The following is a 25,911-nucleotide window of genomic DNA, read 5'->3' on the forward strand; positions in this document are numbered from 1 at the left end:
ACCTGCTGTGAAGGCCATATTCTACTTTTTAATGCCCATTCATTGGAGTAGATCTCCATGTGGCTGCTTTCTCACTCGCTTTTCACACAACCATGTTGCAGCTGGCAAATATTTCCCACCAGGTCCAGCAGTTCAGTGCCATTTTGACTGCCCAAGCTGTGCGCAGCACCACGTGTGGCGGCTCCACCACACTTTTCCCCTTTCTTCCCACCGCATGTCTCTTGAACGCACCAGCGTGGCAGGCTGCCAGGAAATGCACCTCACATGGATGTAGATTTCAGGTCTGTGCCGGTGATGGATGCACCATCAGATGTCCTCTATGACACTCTTCCCTGTAAGTTAATTAGTCATGGAGGACTGCGGGATGAACACAGTGTGACCCTGAACAAGGGCCTGTCTGACTAGCCTCAGGCCCATTGGCACAGCTCTATTGTTCAATAGAGTCCTGTGTGTGGACTGGAAGAGGGGGGCTTCTCCCTACTGACTGCCTCAATTCAGCTGGAAATCAGAGCAGCATCAGCCCCCCCCCCCCCCCCCCACCCAACCCTCCCCCTCCCACACGGCCCTAGCAACCACGCCACGCCGACAGTTGCCAGGCAACCAGACAATGCTGGAGCCACTGGCTGTGGCGTGCATGCGTGTGTGTGAGAGAGTTTGTGTTTTGCCTGTGTGCATTTAAGATCAGAGATGGTGAGACAGCAGCAGAGGAAACGTCTTTTCTTTGGTGCAAAAAAACAACAAACACAGCAACTGATAGAACTAAAAAAACTCCACAGATATGATTTCTTGAAAAAGGAAAGGCGATATCCTTTGGTCAGAATATAAAGAGATTATGTGGATTAGGTGAAATTAATCGTGTAGGATTTTAGCGGTGATGGCTGCATTAGCGACATGTCGCTTCTCTTCCAGTCTAAATGGGTCATGTGCGTTTTAAAGGGAAATCACAGGGACTAGCACTAGTCATAGTGCCACAGCCCACTTCATATTTGTTGACCTTGTTTATGTTAATGCAGCCCTTACCACACTCAGAGTCAGCAGTAAATAATTTATCAGTTGGATGACATCATGTTTAATGGCATTAGGTCTGGAAAACATAAGAGCAGAAGGAACTGTGTCACAATAACAGTGGATTCTCTATTTCGTGTCAAATTCAAATCATTATCGGAAATTCCTATAACCACAAATGTACAGAATAGCTACAATATATGAGATTATATTTTCAGGGTGAAGTATATCAGCAGTGAAATGTAGAAAGGTAAAATGTTCTTTTTCTTTTCCCTTTAATTTGAATTCCTTACATTAATTGGTTAGTGGTGTGATCCCAGGATTTATTTATGTGTCTGCAGTGGTGGCAGAAATTTAAGATCTTATAATAAGATAAGTTATTTAAGTTATTATCACAAAAAGTATTAGAGTATTAATAACTCATTATGCAAAATTGTAAATTGTGTCATCAATTTATAAAAATGTGTTAGTTGAATATTGCTTTTAATTCATTAACTAGTTTAATAGTTAACATCATTATCATTATTATGATCATTATTATGATTACATTCCACTACATCAGCAATATCATATTTTTATTATTTGTATTATTATTGTTGTTATTAGTAGTAGTAGTATTAATATTATCATATATGATAGACAATACTCAATTATTATTAAAGTAGATAACAAAACAATATCGATCGCTCCTTTTAGAGATCTTCAAACGCTAGAGGGCGCCCTGTTTAGACATGCCCACCACTTCCTGTATTGTGACCTCTGACCTCTGTGCTGGTGTCAGCTCGGCTCCCTCTGTCAGGAGGAGTGTTCTGCGGGTTGGAGAATGGAGTCACTCCTTCACATGAATGGGTTATTGAAGCTGTTTCAGTAGCTTCAGCAGCAGCTACACTTCCTCTCTTTGAGGATTAACGGAGGCGGCCGGTTTCACGGCTGCTGTCAGGAAACACGGGGCTAGCTTAGCTGGATTTGTTTTGCTACATAGCCAGTTAGCTATTGGCTAGTCGGTTAGCTAGCTGCCTGTCACCGCTAACTTGAAAAGGCAGTGCTTTCATCGCCGTGCTCAGGAAACCGGCGTGAATCACATGTCCAGCGAGGGCTTCTCTCCCCGGGAGACTCCGGGAACGAGTCACTGTCACAATGTGTCCGAGATCAGTGTCACCGAGTAACGGAACAAGCCTCCGATAAGTAGCTCGTCATACTGAGGTAGCTCGGTAGACTTAGCTCCAGCTCAGCACCGTCCACACCTCAGGCATCGGAGCACAGTGAGAGGACTGTCGGGGTTTGGTTTGGACGAGCTAACGGGACCAGCATCAGCTAACCGAGGCTAACCAGCATAGGACGGGATACCGTGTCCCAGGACCATGGCGAACGTCACAGACCTGCAGACCAAATACAGCAAGCTGGCACAGGAGTACTCCAAGGTAAGACTCACAACTACCACTGCTCCTGTCATGGGGACAAGGTAACGCTAGCTGTCAGCGATGAGCACGAAGGAGGACGCAGGGTGCCCATGTGTTGTTAGCATTAGCCACCCCTTTAACGAGTGAAGACAGTGACAGATAGATCAGTGCTGGGGACATTACTAATTCATAAATCACACCTGATTGTGGTCAAGCAGTTTGAGTGTCGAGGTGTTGACTCGCTTTCACGAGCCTTGTGGTCATTTGTGTCATGGAGGCTGTAAACTAGGTCGTTGTGTTGCTTTACTCTGAGAGGTTCTAATGCTACATGTCACAATCCATTAAAGTAAAGTAGACTGACACTAGACATGGTTCAGTAACACAAACTTCAGCCTTTAAGCCTTAAAGTAGATCAGTTAGAACTTATTAAATGATGCCTGGTTACTGTTTGTAAGGTGTAAAGTGTAAGTCTGTGTTCATACAGTGCTCAACAGATCAGTTTTTCATCTGTCCCCTCACACACATTCTTACAGTGGATTTATGTGCAGCACCTTTTTCATCACACACTGCCAGCACAGCTGTCAGGGCAGCTTGGGTTTAGTATCTTGCCCAAGGACACTTGCAGGATGAGGGAGTATGCTGTCTGGGATCGAACTAGTGACCTCTGGTTAATGGATGAACCACTCGCTCCCCTGAGCCACAGCCGCATATTGAGGCACTGATAAAGGCAATGTGAGATCAGATTAAATACGTTGTGGTTATAACTGCTGTTGTTTCTTGATGAGTAAAATTCAAACCCGCTGGGCCCACATTTAGATGCCATCTAATTCACTCATAGTGTTTGGCGATATGGGCAAAAATTATATCAGGATAAAAATGTCCTCCTCGCTGTGTTTACACAACATATACGCATGATATGATTGCTGTTTGCTACTGAGGACAATTATGTTGCGATACTTTTGATGATTGTTATTGCCCGGCCTGAGTCACTCATAAACTTAACTGGTTTAATGTTGTAAATACCAGTTACTCTTGTCACATTTCAAGTTGACAGTGAAAACAGTAAAGCCTGTAATTTCTCCAGTGAGCTGTATGTGCCCTTTGTTTCTGTGTCAGCTGACAGCACAGGGAGTGTGTGCTGCTTCCTGTTCTGCTCGGATCTCCCCGTTTACCAACCACCTACTTCCTGCACAGAAAGTGCTGACTGTGCAACTGTCTCACATGCTGCAACTGTGGTCAACAGCCACAGAGTAAAAAGCCTTGACTTTTACCTATTTTGGTGCAGAATAATATTAAAAAACAGTGATTACACACAAGCACGTGACCACGATTTTTGTCGGTGTAATGGGAACGTGAATACATATCACAATGTGCCTTTCCATCTCAAGCCGGATCACTGATCATGATTTATATTGTATTTATGTCATATCTGAACAGTTGTGTTTGTCTTTCCACAGCTCCGTGCCCAGAATCAGGTGCTGAAGAAGGGAGTGGTAGATGAACAGGCCAACTCTGTCTCCCTAAAGGTAAATTTACATATTCAAAGTATGAGCAGAGTCATGGATAATTGCTGTAAACACATACATAATCATATTTGCTGAAAATATTCAGAGGGCCACCTAATTGACTGTACTTGTTGCTAGAGTGCTCTTAGTTATGTTACACTTACACATGCAAACTTTACCTCCTCTACCTTTTTTCAATCAAAGCATTTCTGCAGCACTTACTGTAAATCGTTAGTAAAAAGAAGATGGGCAGACATGTTAAATGCAACATGTGTTTCTCACGAGACACTTTTTATTTCTGTCACCAGGAGCAGCTGAAGCAGAGGGACCAGAGCCTGAGGAAACAGGAGCAGGAGATGGACAGTCTCAGCTTCAGGAACCAACAACTAGCCAAGAGGGTGGAGCTGCTGCAAGAGGAGCTAACCACCAGTGAAGCCAAGGGCAAAAAGGGGAAGGTGATCATGAGGGGAAATATAAGCATGTAGCTAGTATGGTAGAGAGGGTACAGGATGTACTGTGTCCTTTTTGTAATGGACATTCAAATTAATTTGATGGCTCAGACATTAGCTTTAAGAGTGATATTTAAAATTAACAAGCTCTGTAATGATTAAGATCAAACGCTAATGTTTGTGGAGCTAAATTACCAAAGTCAACCGTCCCTAATGTAGCTGTAATTTCTGCAGAGTAAAGGAGACTCTCCCTCACAGCACGGCCTGCAGACACAAAGTGTATTTGATGAGGACCTGCAGAAGAAGATAGAAGAAAATGAGCGACTTCATATCCAAGTAAGGAACCATGCTGTGTTAATAATTGTCGATCATTGTTCTGCACACACAGTGTTTAAAGTGAACGCACCGGGGATAGCAGTGCATGTGATGGCTCTGTGCTCTGCTGTACACTCATTAGTTTTATGAAGCAGATGAGCAGCATAGGAGGCAGGAGGCTGAGCTGAGCACACGACTCCAGGAGCTGGAGAAAGACTCTGATCAGCACCAGGCTGTTGTGGACGGACTCACCACTAAGTACATGGAAAATATCGAGCGGCTGCAGAGCGACAAGGCGCGTTTAGAGGTGAGGATCAGCAGGACGAGGATGTTAACGGGATTACCAGTTCGTTTTCTCCGACATCATTAAAATGTGTGTATTTTCCTTTTTTTTTCCATAGGTGAAAGCACAGACTCTGGAGAGGGAAGCAAAAGAGTGCAGAATGCGAACAGAAGAGTGGTATATCTACTTTTTATTATCACCAGAAGCTCTCAAATATGGGTTTTTATTTTTTTTACAGCAAATCAACAACGGTGTCATCTCTTAAAACCACAAACTCTCTACTTCTTCACACCACTTTTTCATTTTTGCATCTGTCACGTGTTAGATGTGTCTTTCATTCGGACATTTGCGTTCTCTGATACAGCACAGTGTATGTCTGAATGCAGCTTATGATGTTAACTATTTTTGCAATAAATGTAGAGTTACAGTATACTTAAACTACATGCGACGGGTGGAAACATAACACAGTAAACACCTCTGTATCGATGTTGATATTGATAAGACACTAGCATCCCTTAATTTTTTTAATTTGATTATTTACTCCCACACACATTAGCTACACATAAATTACATGAACCTTGATCTTAGATTTTTGCCAATTGTAGTTATGACTCAGTGCTAATCGTTGAAAAGCGTCACCTATTTGTTCTATTATTTTCGTTCTGTGTCTCCAGTCAGCAGCAGTTGAGGCGGTGCCAGTCGGAGCTGAACAAACAGGTGAAACAGAGCAGCAGTGTTATCCAGGAGAAAGTGCCCTTCAATGACACCAGTGAGTATCACTCGGGCAAAAACAACCTGCTACGGAGCAGACCGCTATTTGCGAACACTGATTTCTGTGTCCCTGATACTTAACAGCATTCTGCCCAGGAGTAAACTGTGTAATGCTACACCACACAATATTGCACAGGAGGAGGCAGGAGGCTAAACCATTTATATCTGTCAAGTCAATAAAGTTCAGGGCCGAGGATCTGCTCTGGTTTTAAATGCTTTTCGCTCTCGTCCTGCAGAATTTAGTGACTACAACAGCCTCAATGTTCCACCACACAATCGACGGCACCAGGTGAGTGAGGGAACCGACCAAAGATTAGTCATACAGAGCCTGTAATTGTATTTTTGTCATGTTTATGAAGACATAAACACAATTCATAAAGCTTTATGACTTAACATATTTTGTGTGTCTGTGGATACAGCTTAAGTCCCGGGATGTGTCAGGTCAGGCTTTGAGCTTCATTCAGGACCTGGTCGCTGCTCTGTTGAACTTCCACTCGTACACCGAGCAGAGAGTTCACATCTATCCCCTGGACTCCTCCATTGAGCCCATCTCCCCGCTGAACCAGAAGGTGAGGCTACCACACCACAGGAGACATAAAGACAACTTCTCTCTGGAATAAGTTACGACTGGTTCTGCATGTGGAGTAGTATTCAATGACACTTGGAAGCTTTATTTTTCTCTTTACCCAGTTTTCTCAGTACCTTCATGAGAATGCAGCCTATGTGCGCCCCCTGGAGGACAGCTTCCTGCAGTTACACCAAAGCATCACAGAGGACACTGTCACAGTATTGGTAAGTGGTTTTTAGATGGGAACATTGTGTTGCTTGTTTATATTTAAACACTAATTGTGGTTTTTGTTGTGACTTGAAGGAGACTGTGGTGAAGCTGAAGACCTTTGCTGATAATTTCTCCTCGTACACCCACTTCCTGCAAAAGATCCTTCCCTACCAGCTGAAAAGGTCAGCCCTGCATGTGTGTGTTACTGATAAAGAAATGCAGTGGTGGAGGCCGCCCTGACGGCTGTCTACTCTTTTCCTTTCAGCCTCGAAGAAGAGAGTGCGGCGAGTCTTAGTACTGCTGCTCTCACTGCGAAAAACCAGGAGCTGCAGAGCGACATGAAGAGAATTACATCTGTGTTTGATAAACTGAAGAACTACATTAACCTTTTGGCCTTACCCAGTATGTTATTATCTCAGCTGATTTTGCCAGAAAGCTCAATAACTGTAATATTTATCTTCAAATTCAAGTCAAAAATTTTAAGTCAGAATTTGCTTATTTTTAAAGACGGAATGGCTTACTCTCTGCACTGTGTCTCAGGTGTTCAGCAGGACGCCATGCCACAGAGCAGCACCTCAGCTGTCTTCACCCAGCTGGCCGCCTGCCTACACAGTCTCCACGATGCCATTAAAGGTGAGCCGCACTGGGAGCCACTTTTGATCCACAGTCATTCACGACCAGCACAACATACAAACATCATCTGTGTTCACAACAATACACCACCTGCCCAGTGGTTGTGAACTAAATATCCAGAAGCTTTAGTGTAGCGTGAACTTTGGCAGTGTGGTGAAATTGCTGTGCTCTACAGTCAGAAAGAGTCACATTTTGGAACAGCCAACCATTTAATGTGTTTATTTAATTAGTAACTTTGTATGTTATATTGTGGCCAAATTTATTTACTGATTCCAAAAATTGCAATGTCAAATTTGGTGCATTTTGGACACACGAAACGTTCAATCTTAATACACTTTGAATAAACAGGCGACTAGTGCTCTGCAGCAGCAGTGGCTGGGACTCATCAATACAAGTGATGTTGTCGATCACGACAACAGCGCATACACAGCAACAGCAATAACAACTGATTCTCGATTTGGAGTTGTGCGTGCTGAGTTGAGCTTCACTGAACTTTGAATAAACAGGTGAACAACTCTTTGTGCAGCAGCAGTGGCTTCAGGGTTCTGTGGAATGAGCCCAGCTGCAGGTCTTTACTCGCTGCAGATCAGTTATACTTGAAGGTCACTTTTAGAGATTCAGAAAAGAAAACTGCAACCATAATCCTCACAGATCAAGCCAACATCCCATTCTAAACCAGCATGTAAGGCCACTTCTTAAGGCCGGCGCGCTAGCTTACACAAAACCTGCTGTTTTACACAATGAAAATATAGCAAATGGTGAAGTTCATTCAAGGAAAATCGCTCTGTTAATGCCTCTCCTGTTTCCTTCTTGTGTTTCCAGAGATGTCAAAGCACTACAACCAGAAGGCCAGCTTAGAGCAGGAGCTCCCCACCATCACCCAGAAGCTTTGCACCACCTCAGAGTGTCTGCTGGGATCTCTGGGCTCGCTGACCAGCAGCACTGGCAAGGTACAGCCAACAGAGGGCAGGCAGCCGCCAGGTTTATGTTTCCTTTGCTGCGCGTTCAGTCAATGTGTGCATCCTTTGATTGCTGTAATTCATAAAGGCTTAATTGCAAATCGCAGTGAATTTTCCCTGCAACTGGATTATGTTGGTGAATTGCCACCGATGTGATAACGCAGAATGGCGGGACTCAGGTGGGCAGCAGTGAGATGTTCAAAGATACCGTCCAAATCACAGTTTGTACAGCTGCTCCCCAGTCAGAGGAAAGGGATTAAATGATTTCTCTTTGCGAATCAAGTTAACTGTTGGCTGATGTGTGTGTGCTGATGGGAGGCACAGTTCGGTGGGTTGCAGCGCTGAATAACACGCTGGCACGGTATGTGTGGAGTGAGCTGCATTTTGTGGATGATCCGCTCTGCAGGAAAAAGCTTAATAGCTCAGATGTTTATGACCACGGACACTCGGTGGTGGAATCACTTCGCTGCTGTAAACACACCAGTTAACGCTGAGCATCTGCACTGAGAAACACAATAATGATTTAGCGTTTTGTTCTCTTTTGTTTGAATAAAAAAGATAATATTATCACTGTCTTGTTGCAGATCGCCACTTTCTTCAGCAACAACTTGGACTTCTTCACATCCTCAGGCTACAGTCCGAGAACCAGCACAGTAGCCCTCAACCCTTTGCAAGCAGAGAGTATGTTGGCCAACAAAAAGAAAGCAGCAGCTTATATTCAAGCGATCAAAAAGGTTCGTATACGTCTAAATCTGTTGGGTTAGGGTTAGGGTTAGGCATATCCAGGTCTCGGCTGGTGGCAGTAAAAGCCCACAGAATTCTGAATATTCTGCCCATTGATGTTACAAGGAAAGCTTTAGTGCCTCTTAAAACACTTGTTTATGAAAATGTCCATCTGGTTTTATTTCACCACTATATTGTGGTGGTGAATAAATAATACATGAAAAAAATGACTGTTCTACAATTTATTGTTTCTTAATTCAGCCCAGGCCACAGACCGTTGCATACAAAGAAGCCCTGACAAACCGTCGTGTACTCACCAGTTCCACCGAGAGCAGGGAGGGTCTCACTCAACAGGTAGGACACTCGACCCTCAAACTTCTCCTATTATCTATTTCTGTTTAGAATTTATTCATTTGAAGATTTTGCTTTTAAGTTTTAAAGTGGGTTACATCCGTCAAGGAGCGACAGGCAGGCAGTAAGTGTTTTGTGGGCAATATAACCTTGAATGAGTCAGTGTGCTGGTGGTGTAATAATGCAGGGATAAAGTCAAAATGGTTCCACATGCAGTTATGTTTATTGTCGCTAAGTTTTACAATGAGGCACATGAAGATTTTTGAACAAACTAAATCATAAAAGCACAGAAATGAACAGAAATCTGGGTCTTGCATTGACAAAACGCAGTCATGTGATTTTTCAGATGCGGTGCAGAAAGTCGTTCATTAAAGAGCGGCTGTGAAGATTTGAGAAACTCTGACCCGAGGTTCTTCATATTCTGTCTACAGAGAGTTTAGTGTCCTTTTTCCGTTTTCCTTTGGTCGATATTGCCCTTATTAAATTTCAGTACCAAGGTTACTATCACAACCTAAAAGTCATGAAATTAATCTATAAAGTTTGAGCTTGTTGGGCTTCTGCTCCTTAAGCCTTCTGATCTGGGAACAATCAAGGGCTCGGGATCCGAATCACTTCCATGTTTCACATTGGCACATAAATGTAGTTTTTCAAAGTCTTTAGATCAGATTAAGTTGTAAAACGTGTGTGCGGTTTGTTATATAGTTTTCCTCACTCCCTCCTAAACACTGTTGCCCTTTCACTCCTCCCAACCTCTGCTCAGTCCTCTTCCAAAATGCTCACTGTCCACTCCTTTATCTCCCCGCCGGCCTCCTGCAGGTGATGCAGAGCCAGGAGAAGATCGCTCGGCTGGAGCAGGAGAAGGAGCACTGGCTCCTGGAGGCCCAGCTAGGGAAGGTGCGGTTGGAAAAAGAGAACCAGCGCATTGCGGACCTGGAAGTGCAGCTCGCGGCGGCTCTAGGGGGAAGTCCAAACTCTCTGACAGCTGCAGCCAGCACACTGGCGCAGAGCCACGAGGAAGCGGAGATGGAGCAGAGAGCGTCAGGGAAAGAGGCTACGCTGTGCACCAGCCTGGTACAGTCACTCTGCTTTGCCTGTTGTTCACTTCTTCACTTGCATAGGAACATTTTCAGCCTGTGTCACTGGCGTCTGATTTGCTTCAACAAAGGGAGTATTATTATTTTCTAGTGGCTCCCCCGCTTTACAAGTTTTTGCTCCAGAACAGAAGAATGCTGTTGTTTTTTCAAGTCGATGCAGAGTTCACAACCCAGAGCTGTTTGTCTAACTCGTCTTTTTACTACTTGTGGATTATTTTAGTTTGGGATCAGGGCTTTCAACAATGCTCAAAGATATTTTACAGGATTAGAAACAACAGAACGCATATAAAAACTGCGTTCTGTTGTTTCTATAAAATGATTATATATCATACATCATAAAAACATTTAGATAGAAGATATAATCAAACGTTAAAAGCAGTTCTGGAAAGGTGGGTTTTATGGAAGTGTTTTAAAGGTGACAAAGATTCTGTTGCCCCAGGTCCGATGTTTGGTCCTGAGTTGGGGTGAGAGGAGGTTGCCCTCAGAGGAGCGAAGGCTACAGGAGGGAGAGTGGTGGTGCAGCATGTCAAGCCGTTTTCAGACATGGACTCCGGAGAATGACCGCACAATTGGGTCTAGACTTTCTCCGGATTTTGCCTTTCACATATGAACAATGCAGCAAGAGAGCCTCCAGTCCAACTTGTTCATAACAACACCGAAATCTCAGGTGAGGGGTGGTAGAGCAGGCAGAGGCAGGACGTAACGTAATAATTCCACGGCAGATATCACATGTCTTTGTTGACATCAACACTCTTGACACCTTCTTCAGTTTCTTCAACACTGCTTCTTTCATCCTGAGATATTTCTATTGTTTTCAGGGTTTTGAATCTGTCGCGTGTTAGAAACATTATCCACACTTGCTCGCGTTTGAGCCTCATTCGGACATTCTCCAGATGCTTTTCCCTGGGGACTGGCAGGAGAAACCCTGAAGAATGTCAGGAGCATCTCACTCGGAGATTTGCGTTCTAGCATACAGCCCCTTCCGAGAATGTCAGGAGATTATCCGGAGTTCAGTGTATGTGTGAAAGCAGCGACAGTGAGCTAGAAGGGGGGTTTGGTATTTGTGAGGACTTTGAATTGGATCCACTGTGGGAAAGGGCGCCAGATACGTTTCTGAAGGACGGCTGTGGGTGGTTTGCCCCAGCAGTTTTAGAGACCTGTCTGTGGACATCTGATCTATGATTTGCTCTCTGACACTGTGATTTAAAATGTCGTTTCCAGGTCGGCATGCTGTGCACCACATCTACAGTTGAACATGTGAGTTGTCCTACACTCACCCAATAAACAGACTTCCCAAAATATACGAGTTTGGTTTCCGAGAAGCATCTAATCTCGGTGGATGTTGTGTCTGTGTTTGCAGGCGGGAGACGAGGAGTCCAGGGAGCAGCTGATAAAGACTCACTACATGGTCCGAGTGGGAGAGCTCACCACCCAGCTGCAGATCTCCGACAGTAAAGCTGTGCACTTCCACTCTGAGGTGAAGCTCTTATACAGTTCTTTTATTAACTGCATCCTAAAGCAAAGACCTCTTGAACGCACACAGCCTTTCTCACCTCACATGTAATCCGGAAAGTGGTATGGAAACTTATAACCTCCTCTAAACTTTTAGTACAGAACAGTCACCACCCTAATGTGTTCCTTTCTATAAATACAACTATAGCACAATTTTATGTCTGCCTCTGTAATGGAGAAACGGAAGTTAACCTTGTTCTTCTTTTATTCTCTCATAATTCCCAAGTTACCCATTTTTTTTTCACAGACAAACTGAGGCCTAATATTTTTTGTATTGCGTGGAAGCTTGATCTGAATTTAGATACTTGTCTAAGTGACTTCCTGTGGCATTGTGACTAACTGGCATGTCCGTCATCCTCATTTTGTATCGTAGCAACAGGAAAGCGCCTGATCTTGAGTCTGTGTCTCAGGTATTAAACTGTCACTTTTTCCCAGTGAGCATTCTTGACACTGTCCTAAAATAGATGTATTTGCCACTGAATTATTTGTTGCAGCTTTTCTCTAAATTGTGCGAGAAACGCATCAGGGGAAAGCAGACGTTAACTTTGCTTTGGTTCTTCCTAGTGTCGCGCTTTGGCCAAGAGATTAACCATCGCAGAGAAATCGCGTGAGACACTGAGCGAGGAGGTCAAGGTGGCAAATCAGAACATCACACGCTTGCAGGTAAGATGGAGTCACTTTGCCAAAGAGCTTCCAGTCTAAGTATAGACATCAGCCTCCCTCTTCCCTTGTGTTGTAACTGGGTCTCCTGTCATCCAGGATGAGCTGACTACGACTAAGAGGAGCTACGAGGACCAGCTCAGCATGATGAGCGACCACCTGTGCAGCATGAACGAGACTTTGAGCAAGCAGAGGGAGGAAATCGACACGCTCAAACTGGGCAGCAAGGTAGGCACAGACATATTCCTGATATTTCTGCCTTTATTCCCCTTTTGAATTCAAGTTCCTTCTCTCAGGTTTGTGTCGAGCGGCCCCTTTCTAGCACTCTGTGTAAATTTATGTTAACGGTCCATAACTAAAGAGCAGTGATAAAACAAATCATCTTCAAAGAGTGTGAAGGATAGTTTCAGCAAAATGTGACGTTGTAAAGTTCCTGTCAGTTGAGGGGTGAACCGGGGAGGTCAGCTGTGGTGTGTGGTGGTTGCTCGTGGGTCTAATGGGATAAGCACCTGCAGGAACCATCTGAAAAAGTCATTAAGTTCAAGCTGCCGAAACGGAGAGGCCTTTTAAAGTGAGCGTGTTCCTGCATGTCACACACACACAGCTGCATGTTGGGAAGTTACAGGACAGAACACGTTTTGGTGACGATTTCCTCTTGAAGTCCAGAAACCAGACTCGGCATGTCTTTCGAATTTTGAGGGAAAATGCGATCAACCCAGCTTACTGCACTTGAACGCAGCACAGTGCTTTTAATGCTAACCCTGGATGTGTGAACTGAGTCGTATGTTATTTGTTTTTGTTTCCTTTTAGGGAAATGCCAAAAAAAACAAAGGTCGATAGAGCTACCCTCGGAACTCTGGCTCCATTTGATGTCACAAAGGTCACCTTGAGTGATGAGCTGGACGGTGGAGCCTCCCGGCAGCGTCCTGGTACCAACACAACCACTGTCTCCAAACCACAGGACGGACATATGAGCCTCAGATTCCTCTGCTGTCGGACAGTGGCAGTACAAGTGAGCTGCATGGAGGCTGCAACACGTCTGACTGAAGAAGCTTCTGTTTTCCCCCTTTTCCTTGACACAGCCCCAGTTATAACAAACACATGATTCGCTGAAAAATATCTGACGTTTTCTGAAACTGCACCGGAAGCGGCTACTTGACCTTTTGGACCACGCAGAGTGGGAGAGAAACTGCTGAAATAAGGACAGAGGAAGATAAACAGCTGACAACAGTAGAAGTTGTTCGCTGAAGTCAAGACCAAACCCTGTCGATCAGTGTGTGGACATTTCCTGCTTCATGTACATGTGAGAGAAAATGAAACTGCCTATCTGTGAGAGCAGTTGAACAGAGCAAATGTTGGTGTTGCTGTATGTGTGTTGTGTCATTTTGTGACCTTGGCACCAGGCTTTACTGGTTTCACGCTTACATTTTTTTTTTAAATCAAATTTGAGACTATTGATTAAAAGCTTTGGTTCCAATGTCTACAAACAGCAAAATACCCCTTATAACACAAACATACACCATGAGCGTCAATGAAGAAGGGCTGTAAAACCTGAATACACAAATGGCAAAGACACACTTGAATAAATTGTACATTTTGGAAACATTTCAATCCTCTCGAGGAGGTGAACAGAAAAAAAGAAGTCTGCCCTGAAGCTCTGATTAATGGTGTCTAGCGAGACAGGGTGAGATGGGCAGGTCGGAGCTCGTAAAACGGTGTCAGTCTGTCTCTGTAAAGTCACTCTGTATCAAGTCTTTTTATCACCAAAGTAAGTGTGGATGTGCAACGGCCACGGTCTCTACATTCATGTTGTAATATGTATGGCTAAAAAGGGTTGATATGAATATACACTTCATTTCAAATCATGATATAATTGTCCTGTATAATTTTTGCAAAATATATATAAAAGTCATTTATTCAGAGGTTACAAATCTTTATTTTACCCAAAATTGGGAAAACTACATCTGCATTCATTTATCTCAACAAGCCTGATTCTTGGGTGTTTCTTACAGGAGTCAACACAGTGCTGATTGGGCAACCCGATTCATGAGTCATGGCAAAGTGCAGTGAACATTTTCAGTAAAAGAGAACGTCTCCGGCTTGTAGTGACAGGAGACCGCTGAAAGAATGAAAAAAAAAAAGCCCAGCAGTGATGATGACTATTCAAAACTTCTCGACCTGCCAGCATAAACTCTTAATCACAGAGATTAACCAACACAGCCCCGAACTGATAAAAGATTACTTGATTCTCACAGTGTAACCGATTGAAAAGCACATTTAAATATGTGTCACATAATAAAGAGCTTGCTCGACACTAAAATGCGTCTTTGTTTTCAGATTTAACTGCTCAGCAATGAAGCTGACCTAACTTTTCATGCAGCATTTTGGGGAGTTGGGGGAGACTGGGATTTTGAATTGCCTATAATTTTAAAAAACACCCTGTAACACACCCTCACCACTGGGAATTGAGGCCGCACCATTAAACAGGACATATGAGAAGTGGAGGATTACTGTTTGATGCCGTCACTTTGTTTTGGAAGGGAGAACGTGTCATTTTAGTCGAATTTATGATGCTTTCATGTACTGTTGGTTTTCAGCTGGAGAGGCCGATGCACTAAAAAGTAATAAAAACTAGTACCACTTGTTTGTACACTGAAGAGATACAGGCAAATCAACTGAAAAAAAACCATTACAAAACTATTTGTTTTATTTTACATCCAAGAAGCACATGTGTCTGCAAAAGTGTTATTATTACACATACATGAGACATGAAGGATGGTGGAACAGGGACCCACCCGAATGTCCTGCTTGAAAAAGCGTGTAGTTACTTCTCTAATGCAGGACAGACTTTGAAGTAGTTTAGTCTATCTTAAGTTAACATGATGAAATGACGAGTGGTTACTGATATTCTTTATCATATGTGGCCTATTTCATTTTTTTATTATACTCTTTTATTCACTGTGATCCACCCTAAAGCCAAAGTTGCTAACAGACATTAGGGGTAGAGCAGGGTGCCGTCAGTCTGTGGACCGAGATGAACATGTCTTCTTCATGTGTCTTAGTTTAAGTTGTAGCAGAGGTCAACGACAGGATCAAACCGCAGGAGAAGTCCCCACCAGATCATTTTGATGATAACAATTAATAATGATCCTTTGTATTTCACCATATCGGACTGAGATATTGACTTTCACAGTCTTGGGTGCTGATTTCCATCATGGCAACAACTTTCATAGAATCACTGTCTCTTAAGCAATTGGTCTACAAAACAAAAGCACACATTGTGTTGCTGCAATGCTTTGTATCGCGCCGAACTACAGAGCTTTTATTTTGAATAGTTGTGAACTTGGGTCTGAAGATTGTGTGGATTGCTCAACAGACCTCTGAAATAGCTGACATTCAGTGTTTGAACTAACACCAGCACCGTCCAAACTTTGTGTGTAAACCACATACATGAACATTTAAATTCAGTTTTATTTAATGAAAAACACTGACTATAAAAATCGTGATTTCAGATAAACCAGGTAGGATGAATACAAAGTTTGTTAACTTCACTCGGCACCATAAACTGTTTATAAAAAGCTCTGCACACGACGTCCAGCACACAAACAACAAATAGTGATGAGGACTCACTAATGACAAAGAATAATTCTGAAGAGGGGCTTTAGCACAGGACAAGAACAGAACATTCCAAACAGGCAGGTTTTACATTTGTATTAATATTTAACATACTGCTTGTCCAAATCGCACCAGATTTGACAGTGCACTTCCCTCATCCACTAAAAATACACAGGCCAGGTGTGAAGACGATGAGATGGACAACATACACCACATACAGTCCGACACATTTTGGTTGAATTAGTAGGTTGTTGATGATAAACGTTTTTATTATTTTTATTTTTATGTTTTATGTTAATGTTTGATTTCATTGAATCTAAGCACGTTTGATTTGTAACATTTAATTCCCAACAATGCGGACACAACCAACGGGCCTATAATTGCTGTTTTTAATTGCCTCTAATCACTCAGCCTAAAGGTTTGTGTTTGTTGTGTGTTGTCTCCAGTTGTTGTCAATGTGCGCGCCCAATGTCCGGATGGAGAGATTTCCTACAGTCCTGAAGGCAGCAGCAGCAGCAGGAGCAGCAGTGTGTTCATTCCTGCAGTGTCCCGTGTGTGTGTGTGTGTTCGTGTGTGTCTGTGTGGGTATGTGTGTGTAGTCGGGAGGGGAATCGCTGTTAAAACTCGCAGGATTTACTCTCTGCCATTTTGGAGCAAACCGGCGGACATCAGGAGCGGAGCCGAGGAGTCATGACCTGGACCAGTGAACTTCGTCTGTGACTCCGTGTGAGTTTCTCTTCGTGTCTTTTTAAATGAACTCCATGTTAGAAACTCCGGGTTTGGGACAAAGTGGACGTGGACTCGGTTTGTTGTCAGTCGTCGGCTCGGTCGCTGGCGCATGTTTGTGCGTCTCCCCGCAAAATAAAAGTGCGACCGGAGTTTTAAAAACGCCGAGCGACAAGTTAGCATCCAAACAGCGGCGCTGAGCGGAGCTGCCCGGCGGGGAACCGGGGCCTCGTTGACCGGGGGACACGGACCCGAGGCCCGGCTGTGAGGAGGGTGACAGCACGCTGCTTGTGTTGGCTTTCTCCAGGCGCTATGAGGGAGGGAAACAAATGTTGTTGTTTACCCGGCGACTGGCGTGTGAGTCCGGCATTAGTGGCCCCGCACCGTGGGTGTGGAGCAACAACCAGAAGGATTTATTCACACATGACCCACTCTCTCCTCAATGGTAGTTTGATGTGCTGAAAACTTCTATATGCAGCTTTTCAAATGGTGTTTGGCAGGAAACCACACTGTCATGGACCAGCTCCGAAGCTGACACCGGTCATTTGAAGGGAAACTGTTTGTTCCACAGGGTTTTGTTTACTTTTGGCTGAAATGTAGTGTGACAGTAGCGAGGGTGGAGAATAGCAGACTGTCATAAAGTTTGCTAACATTAGCTAACGTGTAGCCATGTTCACTGCTGGCTCATGCTGCTACCAGCCAACATACAGCAGAAGAAACCCAGTGTTTTAAATGAAGTGTTTGATTGTTTATGAAGTTTTTGTGAAGTTTTTGTGTAGCTTGACTACAAGGCCAAAGTCTCGTTGTGAGATTACTCTGAAACACACATCTATGCAAGTGTGTGTTTTCCATGAGTCAGTGACTTTATGCCTGAATGACTGAGGTCAACATTAGATCCAGTCCGATATGACCGATATTGTGGAGATGAATAACTAAATGAAACTTTGTGTGAAGTTAGCCTGTAGATGTTCAATCGGTTTCGTATATTAAGCCTAAAAGAGAGAAAAAAAGTAACATGTTAAAGCTTGGAGTGGGAAAACACAACAAAGAAAAAATACAAATATTGTAAAAATAGGTTTATCTAAATACAGAGAGTCAACGTTACTGAAATTTAGTTAAAAATCCATAAATACAAAATCAACAATATATTTAGAAATTCTTATAAATTAGCGATCTAGTTATTTATATGAAATGTAAACGGATGCTAGAATAGTTGTTTTCCTGTAAAATTGTTCGGTTTTATCGGGCAACAGATTTATCTGTCGGCAAATAACTTCTATTTGATAAAGACTCGCAGAGCAAACAGTAGATAAGTGTGTTTAACGCTTGCCTGAAAGATTTACGCAAACAAACATCTCTCATTCATTCTCTCCTGCTCATGTGTTTTTCCAGTCTCGATTTTCGGAAGTGGAACAAATCTCTACAGCGAATGCCGGGAGTCCTGTAATGATACTATATTGATTATCTTACATAATATTGATCCATTTAGAGTGTTTGTAGTGTGAGGGAGACCAAACAAAACCAGCAGCTGCACCCAGTTCTCTGTTGTGTTTAAAGGGAGGCCACCGCTCACTTTGCAGCGTGGAAGTGTGTCCTCTCATTTTCAGCTCTGCACTTTACATGACATGGTCATTGTGGTCATAACAGTAGAACGCTCCTGTCAAAGTAAACAAGAGGACGTCTCATTTAGTTTTTTTTTCTTCTTAGAGTGTTTAAAAATCTAGTGCTAGTGTGAAGTAAATATCCAGAGGATCCAACAGGAACTGATCTCGTTTCATCAGGAAGCATCTGTTCGCTAAGTTTAAGTTCAAATGTCTGTGTGTGTGTCTGTGCATCTCTGTGTGTGTGTGTCTGTGCGTTTGTGTGTCTGTGTGAGTGAGCAGCAGTTTTATCCTTGAACTTCAACAGTTTCCTCTGAAGTCATCTAAAACAAAGTGATCCACCATTAATTGAGATCATATTACTTAGTTTTGTTCCTGATTCAGACAGTTTCATTTCCCGACTGTTGTTCCTTTTTGTGGATTTCACTGTCTCTGAGTTTGGAATAAGTTCTCACGATATTCCAGATGATTCCACGGAGCAGTTTTGAAGGGCTCGCAAATTAAAGTGCTGACTTTGCTCTCCGACAGATAACAAATGCGCCTCTTTGGCAACGTATGATGACTCAGTTTGACACAGTGATTGTTATAATTTAGTTATTTCAGACTTTAAGCTGTCGTCCATGAGGTGTGCGGGTGATTTTGCTTATGCCAGGTATAGCAAGTGCAGTCATTAGTCTAAGTATAGTAATAATCAGTCAGTGAAGAGGAACCTGAGATACTCGTGGGATAAGCCTACTGTTTGTTTTTAATTACTGTGCTGCAATTTGACCTGGAACAAACCTGCACAGTGTTTGGGAGAGAAACTTGAATTCTTGTGAGAATTCTTCATATTTTAGGTTATATATAATTATAAAAGTAACTCCTCATGTTTATACAGTTCCTTTTTGAGGGTTAGTTCAAAATGAATGTCATTTCTTATCCCCTATTTCATTCTTTGTCTTTGTTTAGTTTAGTTTGACAGTGATGAATAACCAGACGCAGCAGAGAATAGATGACCTGTAACTCTGGTGCATTTATATAAATTGATAAAAAGTGACATTAAGATAATATTTGTTGTCAGTTCACACGGATATAGCGGGCTGGTATTTCCTGTGTGCGACGCTGCTGGTCCCAGAGGAATGCGTGGAATGTATTCTTTTGTCCTCTGTAGATTTAGCAGCTTCTCATTTCTGCACGGGCAGTGCTGCAGGGCCCGGGAAGAGACGAGTGACCGGGAATCAGTCTGAGAGTCTGTTCAGTAACCCCCCCCCCCCCCCCGCGAAGAGCTCATACTTCTGTGCCCGTCGCTTTGAACCAAAGCCGAGGGATTCTTCGAGACGGGAGAGGAGGGATGAACTTGTGGAAACGTCTGCGCGCGGCCACAAACATCCTCTCATTACGAAGATGTTCTCTGGCGTTTGAAGACTTGTCAATCCACCACCCTGAACCAGAGCCCCCACTTCCCTGTTTATTTATAGCTTAGAGGAACTTGCCACTGGATGTGTCCATCATGCAATCACATGGCTGTGATCTTGGAGGGAGGAGGGCGGCTGTAATTGAGGCTGCCTGCTTTCAATTATTTTTCATTTTTTTCACGGGGACATGAGGCTTTCGCATCTTGAAAGTGGCTTTTCTGAAGCTTCAGAGCCAGATGTTAGTGAGAGGACATCAAAAGACAGATTGTGATCGAGTAGCAGGACAATTATCTGAGGGATCATCCTGACTACCACCAGTCTCCACTAATATTCCCACACTTTTTCATCAGTGAAAACCTGTATTGAACTATGTTCTGCAGATCTAATATCACACCGACGGAAACCATTCATTTTCCAGAGGCGCCTTACAAGTTTAGCAGCTCTGTACCCTTTGTGAAGCGTGGTGCTGCACCAGCTGTTGTGCCACATTATACCTGCGTCTCACAGCCGACCTCATGCTGATAAACGAGGCGGGATCTTTGCCACCATGGCCAACATCCCTCACCTGCATTTTAGAGCAGGCTTGCAATGAAATATTTAGATTATGCTCATTTCAAAGCACATTATATATATATATATATAAAATGCAAGCTTTTTACCTCATCAATTTGCAGTTATACAACTTTTGAATTCCCAAAATGTAGCAACTTATTACTTGCCCCCAGGTGAACAGCACGCGTGGAGAACATAAGAGGCAGAGAAAATTGATTGAAATGCATCGGCTATTGGCTTCTTATTTGATCTGCCTTCATATGCAGATAATTAATAATGGAGATTAACCGAATTGTCATCTGGACCTAAAACACTTAAGTATCACTGTTTGTGTGGATAGACGTCAGACTGTTGGGATTTAATTAAAAAAGAACTACTTGAACTGTAAACAGTTTAGAGAGAATACAAGAGGGACCCTTGGCCTGTAAATCCGCTGTCTTTGCCAAAAGTCCCAAAATACTGGCCGTTGCCCCGGGAGTCTAATTTGTCATTCGAAGATGGCCAGTGGGCTCTGAGATTGTAAACACAATTACAGTGGGAACATGGCAATGTTTTATTTGCCTCACCCATTTAAATTCAATTCAACTTGATTTGTAATGCGCCTAATAACAACATACATTATCTTGAGACTCTCAACATGGTAGGGTAGAGACCTCACAGTATTATAGAGAATGATAATATTAAGCTCACAGATCAAATTAGTGTTATATAAACACACTTGTGTAAATTACAGCCTGTTTTACATCACTGCTGAAAAATCAGGAAAAACAAGAAAGTGATAATTAAAAAATCCCAGAAGCCCTCTATCTCCACAGGCTTATTTCTCACTCTATAGCTGAAAGATGACACTGTCCAAACTGTTGTGATCGAGAACCTGCCAGACAGCTCAGTTTATAAATGTGTGCATGAGAGTTCTCCAGAAACTTAAAAAAAATGTACAAAAGGGAAGTGTCTGTGGTGTGACAGGGAAAGATCCCCTGTTGCGTCTCTGATCTGCAGAGTGCCGGCTTCAGCTTCCACTCAATTCAACATCATTTGAACTTTATTTAATTGTGGTGTTAACAGATATGAACTTGTTCCAGGGCTTCAAGATCAGTCTCTCATTAAGCTTTCATGGAGTACATTAAGGAAATATCTTTTATTTATACCCCCAAGAGCTCTCTTTTCTACCGACCGCATAAGCCGACTTGTTCATACTTTCAAGTTGAGAACTGATCCGTTTTAAAATGCTACATTTGGAATATCTTCAGTTATTTCATTGTTTTCTAACTCTTCTAATGTGTTCTCTTACAGAAGGGAAGTTCTTGGAAGTGGGGGATAATTAATCCAGCAAAGGAGGAAGTTTTTTTTTTTTTGAGACCGGACACCAGTCATCTACAGCCATGTGTTCGACCAATCATTCAAACTGGGTCACGTTTGAAGATGACAACACACCCCTCTCCTCACCTCAGAAGCCCCTACAGGCACCAGGCCTTATCAAAGCCTCTGTACCGCGTCCCAATGGCCTGAAATTAGTGCTTCCTCCAATCAGAGACACTTCCTGGAGCTTCAGTCCTTCCCTGGAATCTCCTCAAAGCCACTCGAGTCTTAGTGGAAGTTCCTCTGTACCATGTAGCACACCCTTTAGCACTCCTGTAAGTGGGGCACCTAGCAGTGTGTCCCCGCTTCCATCCAACACATGGGAAAAGAACGACTTCCTCCGGCTTTTGTCCAGCGCTTCGACCACCTCTGCCCCTTCTCCTGCACCAGAGACCTTAAATCAAACCTCAGACCATGGACCAAGACCATTTCCTTCTTTCCAGGGGAACTCAGGACACTATAACCCTTTCTGGGATGGATCTAGACACAGTGCAGATGTGGACAGTTCCTCTTCTGACTCAGAATGTGACAACAGCCTACCACGTTTCTTTATTCGGACCAAAGACGGCCACGAGCCTCCACGTGACCAGCTCCAGAGCTCCTTCTCCTATGTTTGCCACAAACTAGAAGGCTTACGAGCACAAACAGACAATGAAACAGACACTGAAAAAGATGGGGAGAGGCGTCTAAGTTGCACAACTGAGGTGTTAAGCGAGGACTCATCTCATTTTGTTCCTCGGGGTCTGTATCGCACACAGAAGAGAGACGGCTGGTCTGTCATGCTCAGGATCCCTGAAAAAAAGAACCGTATGTCCTCTCGACAGTGGGGGCCGATCTACCTCCGCTTGTTGCAGGGTGGTGTGCTGCAAATGTACTATGAGAAAGGGCTGGAGAAGCCATACAAGGAGTTCCAGCTTCTCCCACAGTTTAGGCTCTCGGACCTTAAACTCGAAAGCTACGGCGAGCCCCGCAAAGTCCTCGCGGTCAAGGTGGAGCACTTCTCCTACGTAGAAAAGAAACGCTATCACCCAAAGTTGGAGGTTAGTCATGAGGCAGAAGTGGAGCAGCTGCTCAAGTTCGGCTCCACGGTGCACGAGGACATAGAGGACCTGGTGGTCACCATGGAAGAGGAAATCTTCAAACTGTGTGTACACCATCAGCAGAGGCGGCACTACGAGGAGCAGGAGCTGTCGTTGCAGATCACTGATCATATCTGGGTACAACTGGATAAGTCGGGAGGAGTCATAGAGCGGACAGGATTCACCCAGATTCACTGCCTTGCTTTCCTGAATGGACTAGGGGATTGTTTTCTTGCCCTTAACGATCTCGGTCTGCTGCGCTCTAACTCCAGCTACGGGTCGGACGAGGGCAGCGAACTCTGGATGGAGATTGCCGACTGTCATTTCCACAAATGTGTGAATGAGACAGAGTTTGTGAGGTCCCGACTGGTAAAGTTCTCGCCTCCTGACGCGTGCCGAGTTGAGCTGATGCGGTACAAGACGACAACTCTGGGTTGCACAGAAATTCCTTTCTCAATCAAAGCTGTGGTCACAGTTCAAGGTGCCTATGTGGAGCTCCAGGCCTTCCTCAACATGTCGGCAAGCTTCCTTTCGTCTGTAGGGGGGACTGAACGGTACCCACTGTGTGAGAATGTAGTGATCCGCGTGCCGGTGCCAGGCGACTGGGTCAAGGTGACACAGACGGTGGCCTTGCTGCGACAGAGGTCACTGAAAGCCCGAATGAACAGAAACGCCTGCTTGGGCTCTGTCAGCAGCGCAGACTCGCAACCTGTCATGCAAGTGTCCATCGGCACTGTCAAGTATGAGAATGTATATTCAGCCATCGTATGGAGGATCGAGAGGCTGCCAGCGAAAAATATGGGTAACGCATTTCTGAGAGATACATTCTAGCCTCCCTGCACCACAGCCCAACAAATCAGTTTCTCATTAGCTACCTGGCCCCAGTTACTTATGAATATTCACAGTGTGTTTGCCTCTTAGTGGCGTAACACTCTAACTACAAGTGACCTTTGTTTTCTTTTATTGCAGCAGTGGATCATCCCCATTCCTTTTCCTGCAAGCTAGAGCTGGGATCTGATCAGGAGATCCCGAATGACTGGTACCCGTTCGTCACGATGGAATGTGAAATAATGGGAGCAGTGGTGTCACAGACCAGGGTGAAGTCTCTGGGCACTGCAAACGACATCCAGCCGCAGAAACATCTGACCAGCTGGACACGCTATCACTGTCAGGTAAGATGTTTAAACAGAAAGAAAATTAGGTCTTGCTTCAATGCATGCGCCAATCTTTATGTACGATTTACTTAATGTTGTGCTTTTTAGGTGGAAGTGGAGAAGAAATGGATCGAAACAGAGCCAGAGAGGCAGTCTGGCTGTATGACCCAGTGACGATTAAACAAGCTCTGAAGACGACGTTATCCTTTTGGTCTACGACATCTCCCACAATCGTTTTGATCGTCAAAAGGGATAACAACAAAAAAACAAGAACAACAGGGTGATGAGGGACTTTCTGCTTATATCCGGTGTCGCGTTCGTCTAATTACACATAGCCTGGTAATCCATTTTGTATCCTTTTCATTGAGGCTGAATTAGTCTAGACCTAATCAAAACTTTAACATTGTCATTTTACCTAGCACTTTACATGTAATAGATTCATTAATTGTAAGATTACAGTTTATATGAGTACTGTATATAAGCTTGCATTTGCATCATCTGCACTGCTTTCCAGAATGATTGGCAACAAAGGTTTGCCAAACAGACTGAATGAGATAAAAGGCATCAGTAATGAGAAATATTCACTGTGTGTTTAGAAAAACAAATCGCCAGCAGGGGTTTAGGGTGTGGCATGACATAGTTACAAACCAGTTCATTTAGGTACGACTCCTCTATGTTTCTACTAAAGTAATTTTTTTCAGAAGACACGTTTACATGGAAACCAATATTCCATCATTTAACAAATTAAGACAATAGTCTGAATAAACACATTTTGGGATTACCTTTACCTGAATACGATCATACTTGGGACATGTGAAGCATTCTGACCTTACTCGCAGTATAAAGATAACAAGCAGTAGAACGAAATGTTGTCATGAGTCAAAATCAGACCAGGCTCGGTAACGTGTAAATGACAATATTGATAAAGTATTCTATTAGTAACTCATAAACATCATAATGATAGTAATGTCCTATTCAGAATAAAGTCAAGTCAGAATATTGCTTTCCATGTAAACAGTAGTAGCATGATAGTTTTTGATTCATGTGCCTTAAGAGTCAGTAACTTGAGACAGACACACAAGTTAATAAAAGTTTTGCCTAATTGCAGGTTCATTGGATACAAAATAATAAAATATTTTGAAGGGTAACTATTTAGCTTTTGCCAAATACACACAAAGTGCACTTACAAAGTGAAGCATTTATCCAGATACTAACAAGACTGATTAACCTGCAGTATGTCCCACCTTTTGAGTGGTTTTAGTAAAAGTGTTCAAAGTAACAGCTATACACAAACGTTACTGTGCAAAAATTCTATGCAAGATAGGATGCTGATATAATTATTGTGGGTTAGGATTTTTTCTTTTCTTTTTCACATGAATACAACTCATTACTTTTGTTGCTTAACTCGAGCTGACCGTTGATTTTATACCAAGGTTGTATCTCTGGAGAACTGTTATTTAAACAAATCAAATCTTTATTATGTGATCTTTCTGCCTCTGGGTTGTGAATAGGTTGAATGGAAAAGAGTGGTGAAAGTTCGTGGTGAACAACAAGGCCTTCAATGATGACTTGTATGTATGAGGTACCTGGCTTAAGCTGGATATTATGTACATCAAGATAAAAAATTGAAATAAACCTGACTCCTGGTACTTCTTCATAGATGTTGTCAAGACTGGAATAAAGTGTCCTGCTCTCACTCCCTCTACTAAAACTTTAAACACTTTAATACCTTGTTAAATTAAGTCCTAAAGCATTAATTGCATCTTGGAATGTGGCAAAACACATAAAATGAATGTCCATGTCTATCTTAAGGGTCGGCATGGTTGTACAGTGGTTAACACTGTAGTAAGTGTTTACTTATTTACCTTACTTTCCCAAAATGAACAGATTAGGGTTAGATAAATTGGTGACTCTAAATTGTCAGTTAGTGTGAACATGAGTGTGAATGGTCTGTGTGTGTTGGCCCCATTTCTCACTTAATGTCAACTAGGAT

At 43.2% G+C, this 25,911-nt stretch overlaps 2 protein-coding genes and 1 long non-coding RNA gene across 6 annotated transcripts in view; 2 read left to right on the forward strand and 1 right to left on the reverse strand.

Moving 5' to 3' along the window:
- Positions 1 to 2,503, reverse strand: part of LOC128453883 (uncharacterized) — an 11,842-nt gene extending 9,339 nt beyond the window's left edge. Inside the window, exons 1-2 of the long non-coding RNA XR_008341552.1 lie at positions 1,770 to 2,503; positions 1,021 to 1,084 (exon numbers count right to left, since the gene is read on the reverse strand). This is a non-coding gene — a long non-coding RNA (uncharacterized LOC128453883). The remainder of the gene's footprint in view (positions 1 to 1,020; positions 1,085 to 1,769) is intronic.
- On the forward strand, positions 1,745 to 14,758 carry ppp1r21 (protein phosphatase 1, regulatory subunit 21). 4 transcript variants are annotated; one of them, XM_053436988.1, is made up of 22 exons: positions 1,745 to 2,426; positions 3,863 to 3,931; positions 4,219 to 4,365; positions 4,594 to 4,695; positions 4,817 to 4,981; positions 5,076 to 5,134; positions 5,632 to 5,726; positions 5,965 to 6,017; positions 6,148 to 6,297; positions 6,419 to 6,520; positions 6,600 to 6,688; positions 6,772 to 6,908; positions 7,047 to 7,139; positions 7,962 to 8,089; positions 8,683 to 8,832; positions 9,083 to 9,175; positions 9,989 to 10,243; positions 11,488 to 11,523; positions 11,627 to 11,743; positions 12,343 to 12,441; positions 12,538 to 12,666; positions 13,249 to 14,758. In XM_053436988.1, exons 1-22 carry the CDS (start codon positions 2,367 to 2,369, stop codon positions 13,276 to 13,278), a joined length of 2,358 nt encoding a protein of 785 aa, XP_053292963.1. In that variant the 5' UTR covers positions 1,745 to 2,366; the 3' UTR covers positions 13,279 to 14,758. The 4 variants fall into 4 exon arrangements, 3 of the variants coding, with proteins under 3 accessions (XP_053292963.1, XP_053292964.1, XP_053292966.1); XM_053436989.1 differs by having other exon boundaries at positions 4,618 to 4,695; XR_008341551.1 differs by lacking the exons at positions 12,343 to 12,441; positions 12,538 to 12,666; positions 13,249 to 14,758 and adding an exon at positions 10,706 to 10,933 and having other exon boundaries at positions 11,627 to 11,729.
- Positions 14,759 to 16,549: 1,791 nt separating this feature from the next.
- Positions 16,550 to 25,553, forward strand: LOC128453311 (stonin-1). The gene is made up of 4 exons (XM_053436132.1): positions 16,550 to 16,779; positions 21,620 to 23,566; positions 23,734 to 23,936; positions 24,027 to 25,553. The coding sequence occupies exons 2-4, from the start codon at positions 21,709 to 21,711 to the stop codon at positions 24,090 to 24,092; spliced, it is 2,127 nt and encodes a 708-aa protein (XP_053292107.1). The 5' UTR covers positions 16,550 to 16,779; positions 21,620 to 21,708; the 3' UTR covers positions 24,093 to 25,553.
- The last annotated feature ends 358 nt before the right edge of the window (positions 25,554 to 25,911 follow it).

The sequence above is a fragment of the Pleuronectes platessa genome, chromosome 12 (genome assembly GCF_947347685.1).
Source record: "Pleuronectes platessa chromosome 12, fPlePla1.1, whole genome shotgun sequence".
Lineage (NCBI taxonomy): Eukaryota > Metazoa > Chordata > Actinopteri > Pleuronectiformes > Pleuronectidae > Pleuronectes > Pleuronectes platessa.